At 49.4% G+C, this 20,706-nt stretch overlaps 1 protein-coding gene across 3 annotated transcripts in view; it reads left to right on the forward strand.

Annotated features, from left to right (window-relative positions):
- The window catches only part of PREX1 (phosphatidylinositol-3,4,5-trisphosphate dependent Rac exchange factor 1), a 299,489-nt gene that overhangs the window by 140,716 nt on the left and 138,067 nt on the right, over window positions 1–20,706 (forward strand). For all 3 annotated transcript variants that reach the window (XM_075571278.1, XM_075571280.1, XM_075571279.1), the window contains exon 10: window positions 13,793–13,937. In XM_075571278.1, the coding sequence (XP_075427393.1) occupies window positions 13,793–13,937 (145 nt within the window). The remainder of the gene's footprint in view (window positions 1–13,792; window positions 13,938–20,706) is intronic.

A 20,706-nucleotide genomic window follows, 5' to 3' on the forward strand; every position in this document is an offset into this window, starting at 1 on the left:
TGGTACACATACGTGCAGTCCAACACACTGGTACACATACGTGCAGTCCAACACACTGATACACATACGTGCAGTCCAACACACTGGTACACATACGTGCAGTCCAACACACTGATACACATATGTGCAGTCCAACACACTGGTACACATACATGCAGTCCAACACACAGGCGGGCATTTTCATGGAAACAACATCAAAGTACTGGTGATGGGAATCGGTAAATCCGCCTGCCACGGAGTAAGACTCTTTGTGAGGCCCTAATCCCGTACCCTGTGAGACTGCTTCCTAGTGATGGAGGAATAACCTGCTCTATTCAAATGAAGGGGATTACAACCTTCTCTAGGGAGAGGGCTGACTTCCTTTACCTATTCCATGTCCAGTGTTTGATGTCCTTAAGGGCATTATATATGTATGTGTATATATATGTGTATATGTGTATATATATACACACACACACACACACACACACACACACACACACACACACACACACACACACGATCCCAGATATAGTGAGCATGGTGGCTAGATTGTATATGTGCTTAGGCAATGAACACACAGTAGCACGGATGTTAGCACCTTAGTGCTGTGACATTGTGACACTGTGAGGTATGTTGTCTGTGTCGCCACATATAGGATCTAGCTATCGGCATCCAAGCGCGGTCTCTGTTCTTTTTTTAATGCTGTTCCGTTTTTAACCTGTCAATGTCTGTTACCCTCAGGGTCTGATCATTGTAGTTGGTGAGCGCTGCAGCAGACCTCGGCTTGCTATGAGAATATACAAAGTATCAGTTGGCGGATACTACTTAATTACTTGGTATGCCCGTGTTACTAAACACTGATATCTTAGTATCTCACGGTGGAAGTACTAAGTAACGTATATGTGACCAGTACTGTGCGTTGCAAACCATTAACTCTTGAGGCATGTACTAATTCAAATCGCAAACGTTAAAAAGGTGCCATGCCTCTGTGAGTTAGAGTGTAGCGCACACCCCCTGCTGTGCATGATATTCGCATGTATACACCTATTTATCTGAGCACATAAACGCCATCGCACAGTACGAGATTATCCTAAGAGTACAGACCATATATTAGCACAGGGATAGGCAACCTGCTGCTCTTTCAGCACCCACATGCGCCTCTCCTCACTCTGCTGCTCTTTCAGCACCCACATGCGCCTCTCCTCACTCTGCTGCTCTTTCAGCACCCACATGCGCCTCTCCTCACTCTGCTGCTCTTTCAGCACCCACATGCGCCTCTCCTCACTCTGCTGCTCTTTCAGCACCCACATGCGCCTCTCCTCACTCTGCTGCTCTTTCAGCACCCACATGCGCCTCTCCTCACTCTGCTGCTCTTTCAGCACCCACATGCGCCTCTCCTCACTCTGCTGCTCTTTCAGCACCCACATGCGCCTCTCCTCACTCTGCTGCTCTTTCAGCACCCACATGCGCCTCTCCTCACTCTGCTGCTCTTTCAGCACCCACATGCGCCTCTCCTCACTCTGCTGCTCTTTCAGCACCCACATGCGCCTCTCCTCACTGTGCTGCTCTTGGCGTCGGGGGGCCGGGCCTCTCTCATGTTGGTGCGTGCCGGAAGTGGTCTTTCTCACGTGAAGATAGAATACACAATAAAATGTCCACAATATACAGCCCCCAACCCGGGTGAGATTACTTAATCTTAATTAGTTCCTTACCTTAATCTTAGGTCACACCCGGATGTGCGCGCGCATGCGCATTGCACTTTGGACTAAGGCGCTCACATGGGACTAACCGGATGATTGTAGCGCCTTCAGTCTCGCGTGTCTGTTTCACAGCCTCCGAAAGGACAACATAAAGAACAGTGCTATTATTACCCAATTACTAGGAGATAGTTTGGGGGGTAAAGTGACTGCAGTTTGAGCTGCAAACTGTAACAATACATAATATTACCTTAGTAATATCAGGATACATTGTAGCTGCTGCGTTACACTGCCTGAAGGATTGATTGAAACTGAAAGGCGGCCATTTAGTGAACCCTGGGAAGCAGGATCTATGCTGATCAATCACATGAGAACTAATTGATCGTCAGCTTAGGTAATTAACTTTCAATAAAGGTAATCAAAGGCTGCATGTATTAAAACCAAACAATTATATATATATATATATACAGTGTTCGACAAACCTATACATTTGCACGCCCCGGGCGAGTGGATTTAACATCGTGGCGAGCTCCTATTGGCCCAAGCAGCACACGTTTGGTACTAGGTGGCGAGTAGATTTTTTTGTGATTTGTCGACCACTGTATATATATATATATAAAACATTTTTATAAAGATCCCATGTGGACAGCCTCTTTATAGCAGATTTAGTAACATTATGTTTGTTTTTCTCAGCTGTTTCTGGTATATATTTTTTTCGGTAATGAAGGCCCCACAGCCGGCCCTCATTACTGTCCACTTGGCAAAACTTGCGGTTCCTTCTCACTTTGTCTGCTCCAACAAGCAGCACAGAGCTGTTTTCCATGCACACATCAAAGGTTCTTATCAGAACCAAAGTCCATATTTTCTCTGATGAGGTTCTTTGGGGGTCTAATAATGTCACTCGGGGACCCATTCAATAAGCCCCTAACCTGACTCCCATTCAAGTCGATGAGAGTGAAGCCCCTAGATGAGACAGGCTTTGCAGCCATATTAATGTCGGTTGGTATCATTTTTAGGAATAAAATACTTTAAAAAAAAAAACATCCGAGCAGGAAACAAAACTAGAGGTCAAACCAGGCGTGTGTGCTGTATCGTGAATAAATATTTACAAAATAAACCCTCTAATGACAGAATCTGTGTATTCGAACACTTTAACATGAAATAACCTATCATGTTGAAAGAAACCAGTCTTTTGGGGATATGGTACAGTCTTAGCGTGACGTCCCAGCTTGGCTGATATTCTAAGCTGGAACGGGTGTCGTATCTAATATACAGTATTATTTATATGGGAGGTAACGCTGGTTTCTGCTCTTCCCATTTAATCGTACAAACATATGCCAGAAATGACTTTATTAGCATCTTATCTTGTGGGTTTTTTTCTCCGCTATAGATGTTCGATGGCACGGGGTAATATATATTATTAATCATGAGATACATTGAAGTCTTTTATCTCTAAATTACAGTATGGCCCCATGACAATTACATGTTAACGGTATTAGGAAATCATTATCAAGTAGAGAAACGCAGAACAAAGGGGTATTTTGTCTTCTATGCCAGAACAATGCAGGATAATGAAGGAAATAGAGGCCATTAAGTTAAACAGGAAATCATTACTTAATTGGCAGTGTTTGAGTGATGTGTAATAGACCCTTTATTCACTCCTAGTGTTCGTTAATTATAAACCTAAGAAACCGAGTGCCGACGACACCATTAATTCCCTGGCTTTTGTGGGGTCATGCAGTTAATGCAAAGCCCTCTGGCCGTAAATGGCTTCATGCAATTGGACCGTCCAGTCTTGTTTACCAACAATTGCGGTGTCACTGTTTGTCCTCTACATGTTAATTGAGGGTGAGCTGGCACTAGTGAAGGCCGTTTCACAGCTCAACCCATCTGTCTGGTGATCACACCACCACCATTTTGACCCCACTCTTTAGTCTGAGTCCCCGGTGGTCACGGCGGCGCGTGCCACAGCGTGCGCGCCACAGCGTGCACGCCACACACCACAGCACAGAGCTCTATGGGGCAGGCCCCAGTGGCTGTGTGTGTGGGCGCGCACAGCGCTGGGACGCGTGCGCTGGCAGGGAAGACAAGAATGTTGTCTTCCCGTGCCGTGACGCAGTCATGTGGGCGGCGCACAGCCAATGGGAGGGCAGATATGCCTGTCATGGCCCCGCCCCCCACGCTCCCCTACAGACTGCCGATCGCGGCTGTAGTCTCTGCACGCGCCGCCATGCCGCCAGGCGCGCGTGCAGCCTGGAGGTCTGGGGCCGTAGCCTTAGAAGCCCCATACAGTTTGAAGGGATCATCACGGTTTGTCACCGTCTCTCTCTGAGGGAAACGACCTGGGGCATTGGGCTTCGGCCGAAAGACAAAGTCTTGACTCTCTTGCTGGCCTTCTCTTCGGAGAAAGGAAGAGGAGGACGCCCGGAACCTTGATGGCGTTAAGGACCCCGACGATGTTCTTGGCCCACAGGCTGAAGATATTTGAGGATAGGAACAGGACATGTCCGGCTTCGGTAGGACGGTCGCAAGTAGGCGCACCCAAGTCACTACGGTGACACGAGCACAGGGCACACGCGGGCTCGCCAAAAAAGAAAATCCAGTTTGGAGGGATCACCTTTAAACAGACTTCACACACTCTTCTCCTCTGTTGTGAGTGGCTGTCAGAGTGAGACTGACTCCCAGTGAGTGGCCATCAGAGGGAGACTGACTCCCAGTGAATGGCAGTCAGGGGGAGACTGACTCCCAGTGAGTGGCCGTCAGAGTGAGACTGACTCCCAGTGAGTGGCCATCAGAGTGAGACTGACTCCCAGTGAGTGGCCATCAGAGTGAGACTGACTCCCAGTGAGTGGCCATCAGAGTGAGACTGACTCCTAGTGAGTGGCCATCAGAGGGAGACTGACTTCCAGTGAGTGGCTGTCAGACTGACTCCTAGTGAGTGGCCGTCAGAGTGAGACTGACTCCCAGTGAGTGGCCATCAGAGTGAGACTGACTCCCAGTGAGTGGCCGTCAGAGTGAGACTGACTCCCAGTGAGTGGCCATCAGAGTGAGACTGACTCCTAGTGAGTGGCCATCAGAGTGAGACTGACTCCCAGTGAGTGGCCGTCAGAGGGAGACTGACTCCCAGTGAGTGGCCGTCAGAGTGAGACTGACTCCAGGGGCCATATTGTTTCTCCGGGGCTAAAATGTATTGTAATATATTGTGCTCTGGGCCATATTTACGAGTGATGCAAAGACATAACATGAATATGGCACAAATAATACCCACACAGTAATACAGCACTCTCCCTGCCTCCTATATACACAGTAATGCAGCACTCTCCCTGCCTCCTATATACACAGTAATGCAGCACTCTCCCTGCCTCCTATATACACAGTAATGCAGCACTCTCCCTGCCTCCTATATACATAGTAATGCAGCACTCTCCCTGCCTCCTATATACACAGTAATGCAGCACTCTCCCTGCCTCCTATATACACAGTAATGCAGCACTCTCCCTGCTTCCTATATACACAGTAATGCAGCACTCTCCCTGCCTCCTATATACACAGTAATGCAGCACTCTCCCTGCCTCCTATATACACAGTAATGCAGCACTCTCCCTGCCTCCTATATACACAGTAATGCAGCACTCTCCCTGCCTCCTATATACACAGTAATGCAGCACTCTCCCTGCCTCCTATATACACAGTAATGCAGCACTCTCCCTGCCTCCTATATACACAGTAATGCAGCACTCTCCCTGCCTCCTAAATACACAGTAATGCAGCACTCTCCCTGCCTCCTATATACACAATAATGCAGCACTCTCCCTGCCTCCTATATACACAGTAATGCAGCACTCTCCCTGCCTCCTATATACACAGTAATGCAGCACTCTCCCTGCCTCCTATATACACAGTAATGCAGCACTCTCCCTGCCTCCTATATACACAGTAATGCAGCACTCTCCCTGCCTCCTTTATACACAGTAATGCTAGCACTCTCCCTGCCTCCTATATACACAGTAATGCAGCACTCTCCCTGCCTCCTATATACACAGTAATGCAGCACTCTCCCTGCCTCCTTTATACACAGTAATGCTAGCACTCTCCCTGCCTCCTATATACACAGTAATGCAGCACTCTCCCTGCCTCCTTTATACACAGTAATGCTAGCACTCTCCCTGCCTCCTATATACACAGTAATGCAGCACTCTCCCTGCCTCCTTTATACACAGTAATGCTAGCACTCTCCCTGCCTCCTATATACACAGTAATGCAGCACTCTCCCTGCCTCCTTTATACACAGTAATGCTAGCACTCTCCCTGCCTCCTATATACACAGTAATGCAGCACTCTCCCTGCCTCCTATATACACAGTAATGCAGCACTCTCCCTGCCTCCTATATACACAGTAATGCAGCACTCTCCCTGCCTCCTATATACACAGTAATGCAGCACTCTCCCTGCCTCCTATATACACAGTAATGCAGCACTCTCCCTGCCTCCTATATACACAGTAATGCAGCACTCTCCCTGCCTCCTATATACACAGTAATGCAGCACTCTCCCTGCCTCCTATATACACAGTAATGCAGCACTCTCCCTGCCTCCTATATACACAGTAATGCAGCACTCTCCCTGCCTCCTATATACACAGTAATGCAGCACTCTCCCTGCCTCCTATATACACAGTAATGCAGCACTCTCCCTGCCTCCTATATACACAGTAATGCAGCACTCTCCCTGCCTCCTATATACACAGTAATGCAGCACTCTCCCTGCCTCCTATATACACAGTAATGCAGCACTCTCCCTGCCTCCTATATACACAGTAATGCTAGCACTCTCCCTGCCTCCTATATACACAGTAATGCAGCACTCTCCCTGCCTCCTATATACACAGTAATGCAGCACTCTCCCTGCCTCCTATATACACAGTAATGCAGCACTCTCCCTGCCTCCTATATACACAGTAATGCAGCACTCTCCCTGCCTCCTATATACACAGTAATGCAGCACTCTCCCTGCCTCCTATATACACAGTAATGCAGCACTCTCCCTGCCTCCTATATACACAGTAATGCAGCACTCTCCCTGCCTCCTATATACACAGTAATGCAGCACTCTCCCTGCCTCCTATATACACAGTAATGCAGCACTCTCCCTGCCTCCTATATACACAGTAATGCAGCACTCGCCCTGCCTCCTATATACACAGTAATGCAGCACTCTCCCTGCCTCCTTTATACACAGTAATGCTAGCACTCTCCCTGCCTCCTATATACACAGTAATGCAGCACTCTCCCTGCCTCCTATATACACAGTAATGCAGCACTCTCCCTGCCTCCTATATACACAGTAATGCAGCACTCTCCCTGCCTCCTATATACACAGTAATGCAGCACTCTCCCTGCCTCCTATATACACAGTAATGCAGCACTCTCCCTGCCTCCTATATACACAGTAATGCTAGCACTCTCCCTGCCTCCTATATACACAGTAATGCAGCACTCTCCCTGCCTCCTATATACACAGTAATGCAGCACTCTCCCTGCCTCCTATATACACAGTAATGCAGCACTCTCCCTGCCTCCTATATACACAGTAATGCAGCACTCTCCCTGCCTCCTATATACACAGTAATGCAGCACTCTCCCTGCCTCCTATATACACAGTAATGCAGCACTCTCCCTGCCTCCTATATACACAGTAATGCAGCACTCTCCCTGCCTCCTATATACACAGTAATGCAGCACTCTCCCTGCCTCCTATATACACAGTAATGCAGCACTCTCCCTGCCTCTTATGTACACAGTAATGCAGCACTCTCCCTGCCTCCTATATACACAGTAATGCAGCACTCTCCCTGCCTCCTATGTACACAGTAATGCAGCACTCTCCCTGCCTCCTATATACACAGTAATGCAGCACTCTCCCTGCCTCCTATATACACAGTAATGCAGCACTCTCCCTGCCTCCTATATACACAGTAATGCAGCACTCTCCCTGCCTCCTATATACACAGTAATGCAGCACTCTCCCTGCCTCCTATATACACAGTAATGCAGCACTCTCCCTGCCTCCTATATACACAGTAATGCAGCACTCTCCCTGCCTCCTATATACACAGTAATGCAGCACTCTCCCTGCCTCCTATATACACAGTAATGCAGCACTCTCCCTGCCTCCTATATATGCACTGTGACAGTGTACACAATTATGTGTAATCCAAATGGCGATCAGTACCCCTTTATATATCAACGATACGCTCCCTGGGACATCTCTCTCGCGGTTTGCATTTGTCTTTTCTCCCTGTAGTGACCCCAATAGTCTGTATGCTGTAACATCGTGTAGAGCAGGGGCGGCCAACTCCAGTCCTCAAGGGCCACCAAAAGCTCAGGTTTTCAGGATATCCCTGCTTCAGCGTAGGTGGCTGAATCAGTGGCTCAGTCGAAGACTGCAACACCTGTGCTGAAGCAGGGATATCCTGAAAACCTGACCTGTTGGTGGCCCTTGAAGGCTGGAATTGCCCCCCCTAGAGGTGGACATGTCCCTGCCTAAATTCACAACGTGATCTGAATGTCTGACGAGTGACAACGTATCACTGCCGGGTATAACCATCACATCACACACAGCCGGAATGTGAGGAATTCAGATACATGGCAGAACTACCGAAGTACTGGACGTTCCCCAACTCCCTGCCGGCAATCGCATACTCTCCCAAGTTTAAAGGCTGTCAGCTGGAATAATAATAATGCTCTGCGTCTATAGAAACATTCGCTGTGTGTGTACATATTACACTTACAGTTTGCGCAGCGGAAACAAAACTCTGGCCACTGGCAAATAATATTAGCCGCTAGATGGAAACGATGTTTGGCAAGTGGTGCATCTGGCCATCTGCCGGCATCTCTTCATCTGTGACCCGATGCAAACAGCGACTTGAACTCGTAGAGCCAGGCCTAATTGAAGCCGTGCGTTTTGGATCGGAAGTACTGTGTCTGTGGTTCTGCGACTGCTTCACACCATTCCTGCCGGTCTCCGTTATTTGGGGCTCGGCAGTGAGACGTGTTTATATTGCACATTTCTGGTCAGGTTCTGCAGAAGTTAGACCTACTTAACCCAGCACAGAAACTAATTCGTATTGTCACTGCTGTGGCTTCCTTCCTTTCAGGAACATAAACCCGCTTAGGAAGAGATCGCAGAGCAGAGAGACTGAAGCCACCGACATTTCTGGAAAGACCAACGTGGAAATGTTAACATGGAAATGAGCGCTGGGTTGAGTTGCTCTTTTGCTGCATCTGCAGAGGATGCAGAGCTCACAGAAAGTTTGCCCTGCTTCAGCACACGTGGCTCAATCAGTGGCTTAGGCTAAGGCCCCGGTCACGGCGCTGTAATACGCGCCTGCGCTTTTGGCTGCGCGTTCCGGCGATTCCCCGGACTGCAGCTCACTGCAGGAGCAGAGACCGGGGGGGGGGGGGGGGCGTGGCGGAGGAGTGACGGGGGGGCGCGGCCATGACGTCACCCGGCAGGTTCGCCCTCATTGGCTGAACCGTCGGGGGGCGTGCCTAGCCGCTCGACGCGAATTCCTGCTCTCAATTCTATTGAGAGCAGGAGTAGCTCTCGCGCGAGCGCTGCGGCCCCCCCTCGCAGCGGGCCCGGCGCCATTGCGGGGAGGGCTCTCGTGAGCGCAGCGTCCGCCACAGCGGACGCTGTAGCAGGCAGCGGGGGCAAGGCCTAAGTCATTTTAACTGAACTACCTGTGCTTAATCGGGCATATCCTTAAAACATCACCTTTGGGGCGTCCATGGGGACTGGAGTGCGGAACCCTTACTGCGCACCATCAGAAGGTCCATCTTGGAACAAATGGTACAGTCCACATACATCATTAAGGCGTCCGGATAACAGTAATGTTGAGATGCAAATGTTCCATCAACCTCAGTCAGTAAATTAAATGTGTTCAGTGTTCAGAAAACTTTCCGTGATCAAAAATGCAAGTTCCCAGTATACAGTCACTCAGAGATAAAAAACCCAATGTCGGCCCTCAGCGGGCGCGTTATCATGGTAACAAACGGTCAACAGAACTCAACCTCATAAAATCATCACCAAGTCCAAATCCTGTGACAGTCATTTCACACCCAACGGAGCTGCCGACTATAGGAACAAGATGCCGAGCCCCTTCAAAATGCACGGGCTTCTGTATATAACGGTGTTCTGCGTGACACTTTAATTTTAATAGCAGATAAGCCAACTTGTAATAATATGGCAAAAAAAAAATCACACTTTTTCCCCACCATAACTTAGAGAATGGGAGGTTGAAACCTATCCCAGCCTCACATTGCATAGCCAGATAACCAGCCTCAAAGGGTCAAAACACCTGTCTGAGGAGGGTTACTGGCTCTGCACTTTAACCCAGGCTGTGCTAAAAAGCTGTGTAATGCGGCAGGCATACGCTTATAGGGCTCCATGTAAAAATGAATTTGAAGCAAAAGGTGACAGTGTGCTCATTTGCATGTCATTTCCCAGAATCCCTGACTGCAGTGGAAGCATTGTATGCTAAGAGATAATGGGGAAGGGCAGGTTGCAATCCTGTCTGAGACGTGTGAATGTGCTCACACGTGGGATTATTATTTGCTGTACACACACCGACTCTCACACAGACTCACTCACACTCACTCATGCAGACACACCCACTCACGTGGACACACACACTCGCGCGGACTCACACACACTCAAGCAGGCACTCACGCAGGCAGGCACTCGTGGACTCACGCAGGCACTCACACTCATGCAGGCACTCACACACTCATGCAGGCACTCACGCACACACACTCACACAGACACACGCACATCCACACACTCACACAGACACACTCACACCCACACACAGACACACCCACACATTGTACTGCGCTGCTGCATATGTTGGCGCCATACAAGTACAAGATAATATTCTTCCTTCCCGCTGTGCAGCGACGGTACTGTAAGAAAGAGACCCCATATTGTGGTCTGTGTTCTTTCTAAACCTTTTATGGACTCAACAAGCTTCTCCCCGGTAATAAAAGATGACGTGTTTTAATGTATTAATGGCAGGATTATTTTTCACATTTTCATAGGCGTTAATAAATTCCAGTTAATACCGGGGTACGTGATGCCGTCCGATATGACATTAGCAGAAGCGATTTTCCATCTATTATGGGGACCTGTTACATAACTTTCTTCCATGTCGGTATATTGTAAGTGAACAAAATGTGGCCCAATTAAATGCAATTATCTCACGCTAATTAGTGTGCCTGGCAGATTGCCGTTCTGTCATTGAGACCGCTCCTGACATCTCGAGGCGTTGGAGACGTCCGTGCTTGTCACTAGATATCAAGTGTTTGCCGTGTGAGTGGAAAGGTTAATTAAAGCGGAAATATTCTACCGCAAAGGTGATGATGGGTAATGAAGTGGTGTCAGGAGGAAGCGGATTACACTGCAAAGAGTTCTCTACTGTTAAGTGACAATGAGGCGCTCTAGTCCCACTGAGCAATAACCTTCACGCACAAGGTCGTCGCGCGACCATGTCATCACGTACAAGGTTGTCACGCACCAGGTCATCACGCAGGAAAGCAGGAACCCTCTGCGTTGTCCTCCAGATATTTAGGCTCATGTCTCACTCTGCGTTTTACTTGTTAAACCCTAACGAGCATTCTCTAGTGCAGTAACTAATGACCTGTACAGGTCTAAGATGTCACACTGATATCCATTCATGGGGCAGTGGGTTTTTTAATGGTTTAAAGCAGGAAACCACAATACTAAAAATGCAGGTTTTGTTGTTTCCTGATGCAGGGTGTTTGTTTTTTGAGTGTGGCGCTGGTTCTTGCGAGCGTGGCGCTGATTCTTGCGAGCGTGGCGCTGGTTCTTGCGAGCGTGGCTCTGGTTCTTGCGAGCGTGGCGCTGGTTCTTGCGAGCGTGGCGCCGGTTCTTGCGAGCGTGGCGCTGGTTCTTGCAAGCGTGGCGCTGATTCTTGCGAGCGTGGCGCTGGTTCTTGCGAGCGTGGCGCTGCTTCTTGCGAGCGTGGCGCCGGTTCTTGCGAGCGTGGCGCTGATTCTTGCGAGCGTGGCGCTGATTCTTGCGAGCGTGGCGCTGGTTCTTGCGAGGGTGGCGCTGGTTCTTGCGAGCGTGGCGCTGGTTCTTGCGAGCGTGGCGCTGATTCTTGCGAGCGTGGCGCCGGTTCTTGCGAGCGTGGCGCTGGTTCTTGCGAGCGTGGCGCTGATTCTTGCGAGCGTGGCGCTGGTTCTTGCGAGGGTGGCGCTGGTTCTTGCGAGCGTGGCGCCGGTTCTTGCGAGCGTGGCACCGATTCTTGCGAGCGTGGCGCCGGTTCTTGCGAGCGTGGCGCTGATTCTTGCGAGCGTGGCGCTGATTCTTGCGAGCGTGGCGCTGGTTCTTGCGAGCGTGGCGCTGGTTCTTGCGAGCGTGGCGCTGATTCTTGCGAGCGTGGCGCTGGTTCTTGCGAGCGTGGCGCTGGTTCTTGCGAGCGTGGCGCTGATTCTTGCGAGCGTGGCGCTGGTTCTTGCGAGCGTGGCGCTGGTTCTTGCGAGCGTGGCGCCGGTTCTTGCGAGCGTGGCGCTGGTTCTTGCGAGCGTGGCGCTGATTCTTGCGAGCGTGGCGCTGGTTCTTGCGAGCGTGGCGCTGATTCTTGCGAGCGTAGCGCCGGTTCTTGCGAGCGTGGCGCCGATTCTTGCGAGCGTGGCGCTGATTCTTGCGAGCGTGGCGCTGGTTCTTGCGAGGGTGGCGCTGGTTCTTGCGAGCGTGGCGCCGATTCTTGCGAGCGTGGCGCCGGTTCTTGCGAGCGTGGCGCTGGTTCTTGCGAGCGTGGCGCTGATTCTTGCGAGCGTGGCGCCGGTTCTTGCGAGCGTGGCGCTGATTCTTGCGAGCGTGGCGCCGGTTCTTGCGAGCGTGGCGCTGGTTCTTGCGAGCGTGGCGCTGGTTCTTGCGAGCGTGGCGCTGGTTCTTGCGAGCGTGGCGCTGATTCTTGCGAGCGTGGCGCCGGTTCTTGCGAGCGTGGCGCTGATTCTTGCGGGCGTGGCGCTGATTCTTGCGAGCGTGTCGCCGGTTCTAGTGAGCGTGGCGCCGGTTCTTGCGAGCGTGGCGCTGGTTCTTGCGAGCGTGGCGCTGATTCTTGCGAGCGTGGCGCCGGTTCTTGCGAGCGTGGCGCTGATTCTTGCGAGCGTGGCGCCGGTTCTTGCGAGCGTGGCGCTGATTCTTGCGAGCGTGGCGCTGGTTCTTGCGAGCGTGGCGCTGGTTCTTGCGAGGGTGGCGCTGGTTCTTGCGAGCGTGGCGCTGGTTCTTGCGAGCGTGGCGCTGATTCTTGCGAGCGTGGCGCCGGTTCCGAGCGTGGCGCTGATTCTTGCGAGCGTGGCGCTGGTTCTTGCGAGCGTGGCGCTGATTCTTGCGAGCGTGGCGCTGGTTCTTGCGAGCGTGGCGCTGGTTCTTGCGAGCGTGGCGCTGATTCTTGCGGGCGTGGCGCTGGTTCTTGCGAGCGTGGCGCTGGTTCTTGCGAGCGTGGCGCTGGTTCTTGCGAGCGTGGCGCTGGTTCTTGCGAGCGTGGCGCTGGTTCCATTTAATTTTCCATTAAAATACCATTTTTTAATCCAGAACTCTAAAATGTCACAATGATTTCAACCTTTGGAGGTTAAAATCTCTGTTAATTAGCCCCCGTTGTATTGAGACGGATCCCAGTGTGTGTGTTTGTGTTGTTGGTTCTTGCGGGCCCCCGTTGTATTGAGACGGATACCAGTGTGTGTGTTTGTGTTGTTGGTTCTTGCGGGCCCCCGTTGTATTGAGACGGATACCAGTGTGTGTGTTTGTGTTGTTGGTTCTTGCGGGCCCCCGTTGTATTGAGACGGATCTCAGTGTGTGTGTTTGTGTTGTTGGTTCTTGCGGGCCCCCGTTGTATTGAGACGGATCCCAGTGTGTGTGTTTGTGTTGTTGGTTCTTGCGGGCCCCCGTTGTATTGAGACGGATCCCAGTGTGTGTGTTTGTGTTGTTGGTGCGATGTGCTCTGTGCTGTACACTGCATCACTATGCAGGAAGACGTGACGATCCCTACAGACCTGACACAGCGCTGTTTGTGTTTTGTACCTCAGGTCTGAAGCTGGGCATGGAGAGAGACGCTTACGTCATGATTGCAGAAAAGGGGGAGAAACTCTATCACGTGATGAGCAAGAAATGCAACCTTATAAAAGATCGGAGGAGGAAATTCAGCACTGTCCCCAAGTGCTTTCATGGCAAGTAAGTTATATTTGGGCTGAAAAGAACCGTTCACACCAATGGGCTGGAAGGCACGGCCGGGTTTCTGAGGATACTGGTCCGCATTCGTAATCAGACACAGGCAGGGTGACCAATTCAGGCCTTTAAGGCTGCTTTCTGAGGACAAATCTGTGCGTTTCAGGCAAACTCGCAGTGGAAGAAAAGTTTTTCGCTTATCAGCCCGGCCCGACCTCCCCCCGATCCTCACTGTACTGTGATGTTTGCTGCAAACCGTTCTGAACATGGGAATTAAATTGCCTGTGTAGAGCGCTGCCGTCCATCACTGGCAGCGCGGCCGGCAGTCTTATAGCGCCCTGGGACTGCGCAGTGGCGGGGCTGACGGCCTGTATGATATATACATGTACCCCCTCCATGGTGGAAGGGTGACGAGTCACACCATTGCTTGCATTGTCGCCTCCTCTACGTGATGACGATGAGTTCTGGGTTGGGGTTTTCTCCTGCTTTGTGTTGAGCTTTGGCTGATGTTAGTCTCCTGATCCAGAGCTTCTTGTTAGATCTTCAGACGCCGGAGAGATCCTGTCTACATCCCTTTATCCATCGGAAGAACCATGTCCTCTTAAACTCAGGGGAACCGCTTCTTTTCCAGTCCTGTAATAATGCGCTCGCTGTTCCTTGTTGGAAGAGGACTGCAAGTGTATTGTGTGTGTCCTGAGCCAGTATGGGTGTGTGTCAGTGTGTCAGTGTGTCAGTGTGTCAGTGTGTCAGTGTGTTCATGTCTGCGCGGAAGGACTCGTGGCACCCCTGGTTTGTGCTTCAGGAAGAAGGCATCCTTCATGGTGTGGTCCTTATCCTCTGTCCACGTCAGCGTGTCACTTCCTTTGACCTCCATGACCTAAGATGAATCACATGGAGTGCACAACTATGAGAGACAGGGAGGTAACAATAACACAATTAAAGCAGCAACACGTGAAATCTTATTTATGAGGGTTTTTTTTTTCTTCAAATAAATCAGTTCTGTAATATTAGATAATAGTGATTTTTTTTTTGTCTTTTTAATTTTTAATTTAACTCTTAATTACCTTTTTAATGAGTTTTAATTAAAGAAGAAATCCAAGCAATATGCTACTTGTGTTTTTTTTAATCAGTTCTGTAGTATTCGATAATACGTACTACCTTTTTTTTTTTTTTTTTTTAAATTCAACTTTTAATGCAATTATTAACGAGTTTAATATACTGAGCATCCTTTGATTCCTATAGCAGGCTTTAGCCACCTCCCCAGCAGTGCAAAATATTTGCAACACTTTCCTGTTTGTGATAATATGTTGCCAATGTTCCCAGCAGTTGAGCTGCAAATTGTAACAATAGATAATGTTACCTTAGTAATATAAGAATACATTGTAGCTGCTGAGATACACTGACTGAAGCGGCCATTTTGTTGGTCACACGATCAGGATTTTGACAGATTAATAACAGGAGCACCAAACGATTGCCAGCTTAGGTAAGGATGTACAATTATACTTTGTCACTCGCTTTACATACACAGATAAGATTCTTTCTTTTAATGTTGGAAAGTAGTGCTGTTTCTTTAAGGCTTTCGGACCTCAGCTGATTAGTATATTGATAAACGTGTATTCAGACTGAGGGCGTTGAAGATATCCTTCAGCTTGGATTGTAAATGTAAAGGGATTGTGGGAGCTTTTGTCATTCAGAGTCCTAATTTACATTAGAAAGGACGCCATTTATAACATAGAGCAGGCATAGCCAACCCCAGTCCTCAATGGCCACCAACAGGTCAGGTTTTCAGGATATCCCTGCTTCAGCACAGGTGGCTCAATCTGAGGCTCGGTTGAAGACTGAGCCTCTGATTGAGCAGCCTGTTCTGACGCAGGGACATCCTGAAAACCTGACCTGTTGGTGGCCCTTGAGGACTGCAGTTGGCCCCCCTGCCCCAGACTGTATTTTTATCCCTGCTTAGAGTTCCCTTGGGTCGGTCGTCATTACATTCATTCGTCCTTTCATTTGAAATTGATAAATGCAAATCAGTGTTGCTTTCTGTGGAATTTAAATCATGGATTTTACAAGGAAAATACGATGTTATTGTCATGTAGAGTATTGGCACAGCACCGCTGCCGTATGTACCAGTGAAAAGCATATACTTTCATCATATTTACGGGGCTCACAGGAGTTGGAATTGCAATTGTTTTAGGGTAAAAAGCTGTGTTTTCAGGAGCATCCCGTTCACACGGTATACTTCATGTGCTTCAACCTGATTTCATTGTGAGCTGTGCTTACCGTGTCTCCGGCATCGCGTTGCCATGGCAACATGACGTCATTTGCCGCCGGAGACACGGTAAGTAGGGGGGGGCAGTGTGTACAGGGGGGCGCACGTTTAAATATAGGGAATTACATCTACAATACAGGGATAACCGCATTAAACCTCAACGTACACACATGGGAAAGGAAATCCCGGCTTAACCGCGTGCCGCGCCAGTCTGTAAACAGGTTGTCAAATATATTCTATGGAATATCAATCCCACCTCGGTGACGGAAGTTACATTGTGTTATTCAGAGTCGCTCTTTAAAAGAGAAACTACCTTGAACCACAGAAGTGACATTTTGTTTGAGAGCCATTTCTATGGTTATGTTGATTTGGGGCTTTTGGGAGCAGTTCCACATCGCAGGCCAAAAACAACTGGTCAGGGGAATCGTCTTCCTTAGAAGAATCCCTCAAAGTAACAGACTTATTTATTCTAGCGCAGAGTAAGCGAGGACTTCAGTATTAAGTGATTCCTTTTTTTATTAGGACTAACAATAGATATTAGAAGACAAGCTTTTGAGAGTTCTGCTCTATTCCTCAGGTCAGTAATACTGATTTGTTTGGTATATTATGGAATTTAAAAGAATATATATAATATATATAAAATTATGTAAAGATACTTGTATATACATTAAATATTAAAGCTGCAGAAGTTGCTGCATTGTGTTTTAAATAATTTTTTTAATTACAGGATTGAAGCAGGGGGTCTCCGGAAGTAAACTGTTACATTTCAGCGTCGGGGACCGCCTGCTTCCCGAGATACAGATCTCCCTCCGTGAGGCGTGCCGGTATCTCTGCAGTCAGAGAAACTGTGTGCCTAACATAATGGCGGCGTTTAAATGTCCCGCGTGACATAGGAAGCAGTGACGTCATCCCTTGCGGCTTCCTACTGGCGTGTGTGAGCGGGACATTTAAACTTCACAGGGATGCCGGTGCCCCCTACGGAGGTACAGTAAGTCTCTCCGGAAGCAGGGGGTCCCCAGAGCTGAAATGTAACAGTTTAGCTCCGGAGACCCCCTGCTTCAATCCTGTAATCAGAAATGTCACTGTCCTGGGGTCACTTTCATCCTGGAAGGGAGTGACACATTAAGAGGACATAAGCCATAATACCATCGCAATATGAGCTGAAATATGGAATTATTTTCTAACCCAGTTGTGCTTAAAGCAGACGTTTCCCCTACCTGTTCCTCCGCCTCTATTTATTTATTTATTTCTTGCCAGGATGGGAAGCGGGGAGCCCCCGGAAATGAACCACACTTATTTTCAGCTCTTTTGGTTCACGAAATACCAGTAAAAGTACAGCCGGTACCTCCTGGTCTTTAAAGCCTCCGCGTCACGCGGGCCAATAAGGAGCCACAACAGATTGCAGCTTCCTATTGGTTCAGGGTGGCGCGGGGGCGATTGGAACAGCCATTTTGTTTCCCCTGCAGGGGCAGGAATGCGCTCCCATTACCAGCGTGTATTCCCGGGAGCTTCAAATAGTGCAATTAAAAAAAGAAACGGGCAGGGTGAGCGGCGGTGTGAATGTACATTAATGGCTCTATATCAATAAAGACATATACATACATACATACATACAGTACGTACATACATATAGTACATATATACATACGTACATACAGTACGTACATACATATAGTACATATATACATACATACAGTACGTACATACATATAGTACATATATACATACATACATACAGTACGTACATACATATAGTACATACATACATACATACAGTACATACATACATATAGTACATATATACATACATACAGTACGTACATACATATAGTACATATATACAGGCATACCCGCATTAACGTACGCTATGGGACCGGAGCATGTATGTAAAGTGAAAATGTACTTAAAGTGAAGCACTACCTTTTCCCACTTATCGATGCCTGTACTGTACTGCAATCGTCATATACGAGCATAACTGATGTAAATAACGCATTTGTAACAGACCCTATAGTCTCCCCGCTTGCGCACAGCTTCGGTACAGGTAGGGAGCCGGTATTGCTGTTCAGGACGTGCTGACCGGCGCATGCGTGAGCTGCCGTTTGCCTATTGAGCGAGATGTACTTAAAGTGAGTGTACTTAAACCGGGGTATGCCTGTACATACGTACCAGCCTGCTTTTGATTCTTCGCTGTTACACATTTAACAAGGGAAAGTCCTGTGCTGAACGAGCGGTGCAGGATGTGGGTGTACATTAAACCTTATTTTGAATCCTCCGCAAAAAATAAATAAAAAATGTCAAAACAATATGAAACATTTGGTCGCAGTTCATCCTAAATCCTCTCTCCCACTATGAGAACATTTTGATGTGTATTTCTCAGACACAGATGTAACTGTTTGTAGCCATTTCTTTGTCACCATTCAATGGTTTTAACATCTTAACCCATTCAGCACTTCAAACCATTGCCCAATAATGTGCTGCAGACATTGAAGTCCATTCTAGCCAAGAAGGGGTTAATGTATGGGAAGCCAGCCTTCTTCCTTTAATGCTGCCGTTCTGTTTGTCTGGATTTGTCTTTGATCAGAGCGGTCCTCATATAGGCAGTCATTTATTCCGAGCTTAGGTCATTCACTGCCCATTGTGACCGGTCAAAATAGCTGTCCCGTGGCTTTATTCCTTTCCAATGACCGCCGCGTGTCCCAGATCCCCATATCCAGCAGACACGGGGTGTGTAACGTAGCGTGAGAACCGAAGGGGAACTAAATGAAAATCACATTACTCGGCGCGTCACAAATGCTGGCGGAGTGTCACATTTTAAACGCTTTATTAGTATCGTGTTATATCAAGAAGTAAAGCTACAAATCAGACCGTTAACTCTGTCTGTGCGGGTACCCCGGGGTTCTCTCTGTGCGGGTACCCCGGGGCTCTCTCTGTGCGGGGTACCCCGGGGCTCTCTCTGTGCGGGTACCCCGGGGCTCTCTCTGTGCGGGTACCCCGGGGCTCTCTCTGTGCGGGTACCCCGGGGCTCTCTCTGTGCGGGTACCCCGGGGCTCTCTCTGTGCGGGTACCCCGGGGCTCTCTCTGTGCAGGTACCCCGGGGCTCTCTCTGTGCGGGTACCCCGGGGCTCTCTCTGTGCGGGTACCCCGGGGCTCTCTCTGTGCGGGGTACCCCGGGGCTCTCTCTGTGCGGGTACCCCGGGGCTCTCTCTGTGCGGGGTACCCCCGGGGCTCTCTCTGTGTGGGTACCCCGGGGCTCTCTCTGTGCGGGTATCCCGGGGCTCTCTCTGTGCGGGTACCCCGGGGCTCTCTCTGTGCGGGTACCCCGGGGCTCTCTCTGTGCGGGTACCCCGGGGCTCTCTCTGTGCGGGGTACCCCCGGGGCTCTCTCTGTGCGGGGTACCCCCGGGGCTCTCTCTGTGCGGGGTACCCCGGGGCTCTCTCTGTGCGGGGTACCCCCGGGGCTCTCTCTGTGTGGGTACCCCGGGGCTCTCTCTGTGCGGGTATCCCAGGGCTCTCTCTGTGCGGGTACCCCGGGGCTCTATCTGTGCGGGGTACCCCCGGGGCTCTCTCTGTGTGGGTACCCCGGGGCTCTCTCTGTGCGGGTACCCCGGGGCTCTCTCTGTGCGGGTACCCCGGGGCTCTATCTGTGCGGGGTACCCCCGGGGCTCTCTCTGTGCGGGTACCCCGGGGCTCTATCTGTGTGGGTACCTGCAGTTACCAAGGAGATACATTTTGTTGTGAACGAGCCTCTTCTTTCTCGCCCTCCATATTTGAGGACTTTCAGTAATTAAGTAACGATAACCGTTGTAATGTCGGATTGCACAGAGGGGAAAGTGATGGCTGCTGCGTTACATTGTGTCGCGGTTGCCATAGCTAATTGAATTCCTTATTTGTAGAGCCCGCGGAATGAGGACGCGTATCCTGCCAGTTTCCAATAGCAACTTGTTGCTGATTTTTAGTAGCTAAATATATCTCCGGATCCCTTGCTATGAGTAGGGTTGTTACTGCTGATACTCTGGAAGGGAGAGGGTGGTGGTTAACACACTCAGGGGCGCATTATACAATCGCCGACGCCACCAATCGGGACGTCCGGCTGAAATGACTCATTGAAGACCATGGCCAATTTCGGCTCATTATAGAATTAGCCCCTTTGGCCCAGATCGACTAAATTGTGCTATTCGATTAGACACCGTATGATTAATGTTCTGTGTTTTAGATATTTGCCAATATTTACTTATATAGTACCAGGTTTTTTATATTGGCGGAAATCCATTTTTACGGATTTACACTCGTTTAGCTTTTCTTTTTTTTTTTAAACAAAAACTGAGAACATGGACTGTTCGTTTAGTTAAATAGACTGTAACGCGTCTTCTTGAATAGCATGGCTTAGTCGATATGGGCTGTAACCCGGGCATGGTACATCCTGTGTGAGGTCTCTGTCCCCAGGCCCTGCTTCTCCCGGCTATGTTCAGTTAGAAAGATATTTATATATAGATGGTAGTATTGACCTCGA

This window comes from Ascaphus truei, chromosome 15 (assembly GCF_040206685.1).
Source record: "Ascaphus truei isolate aAscTru1 chromosome 15, aAscTru1.hap1, whole genome shotgun sequence".
In the NCBI taxonomy this organism is placed as follows: domain Eukaryota; kingdom Metazoa; phylum Chordata; class Amphibia; order Anura; family Ascaphidae; genus Ascaphus; species Ascaphus truei.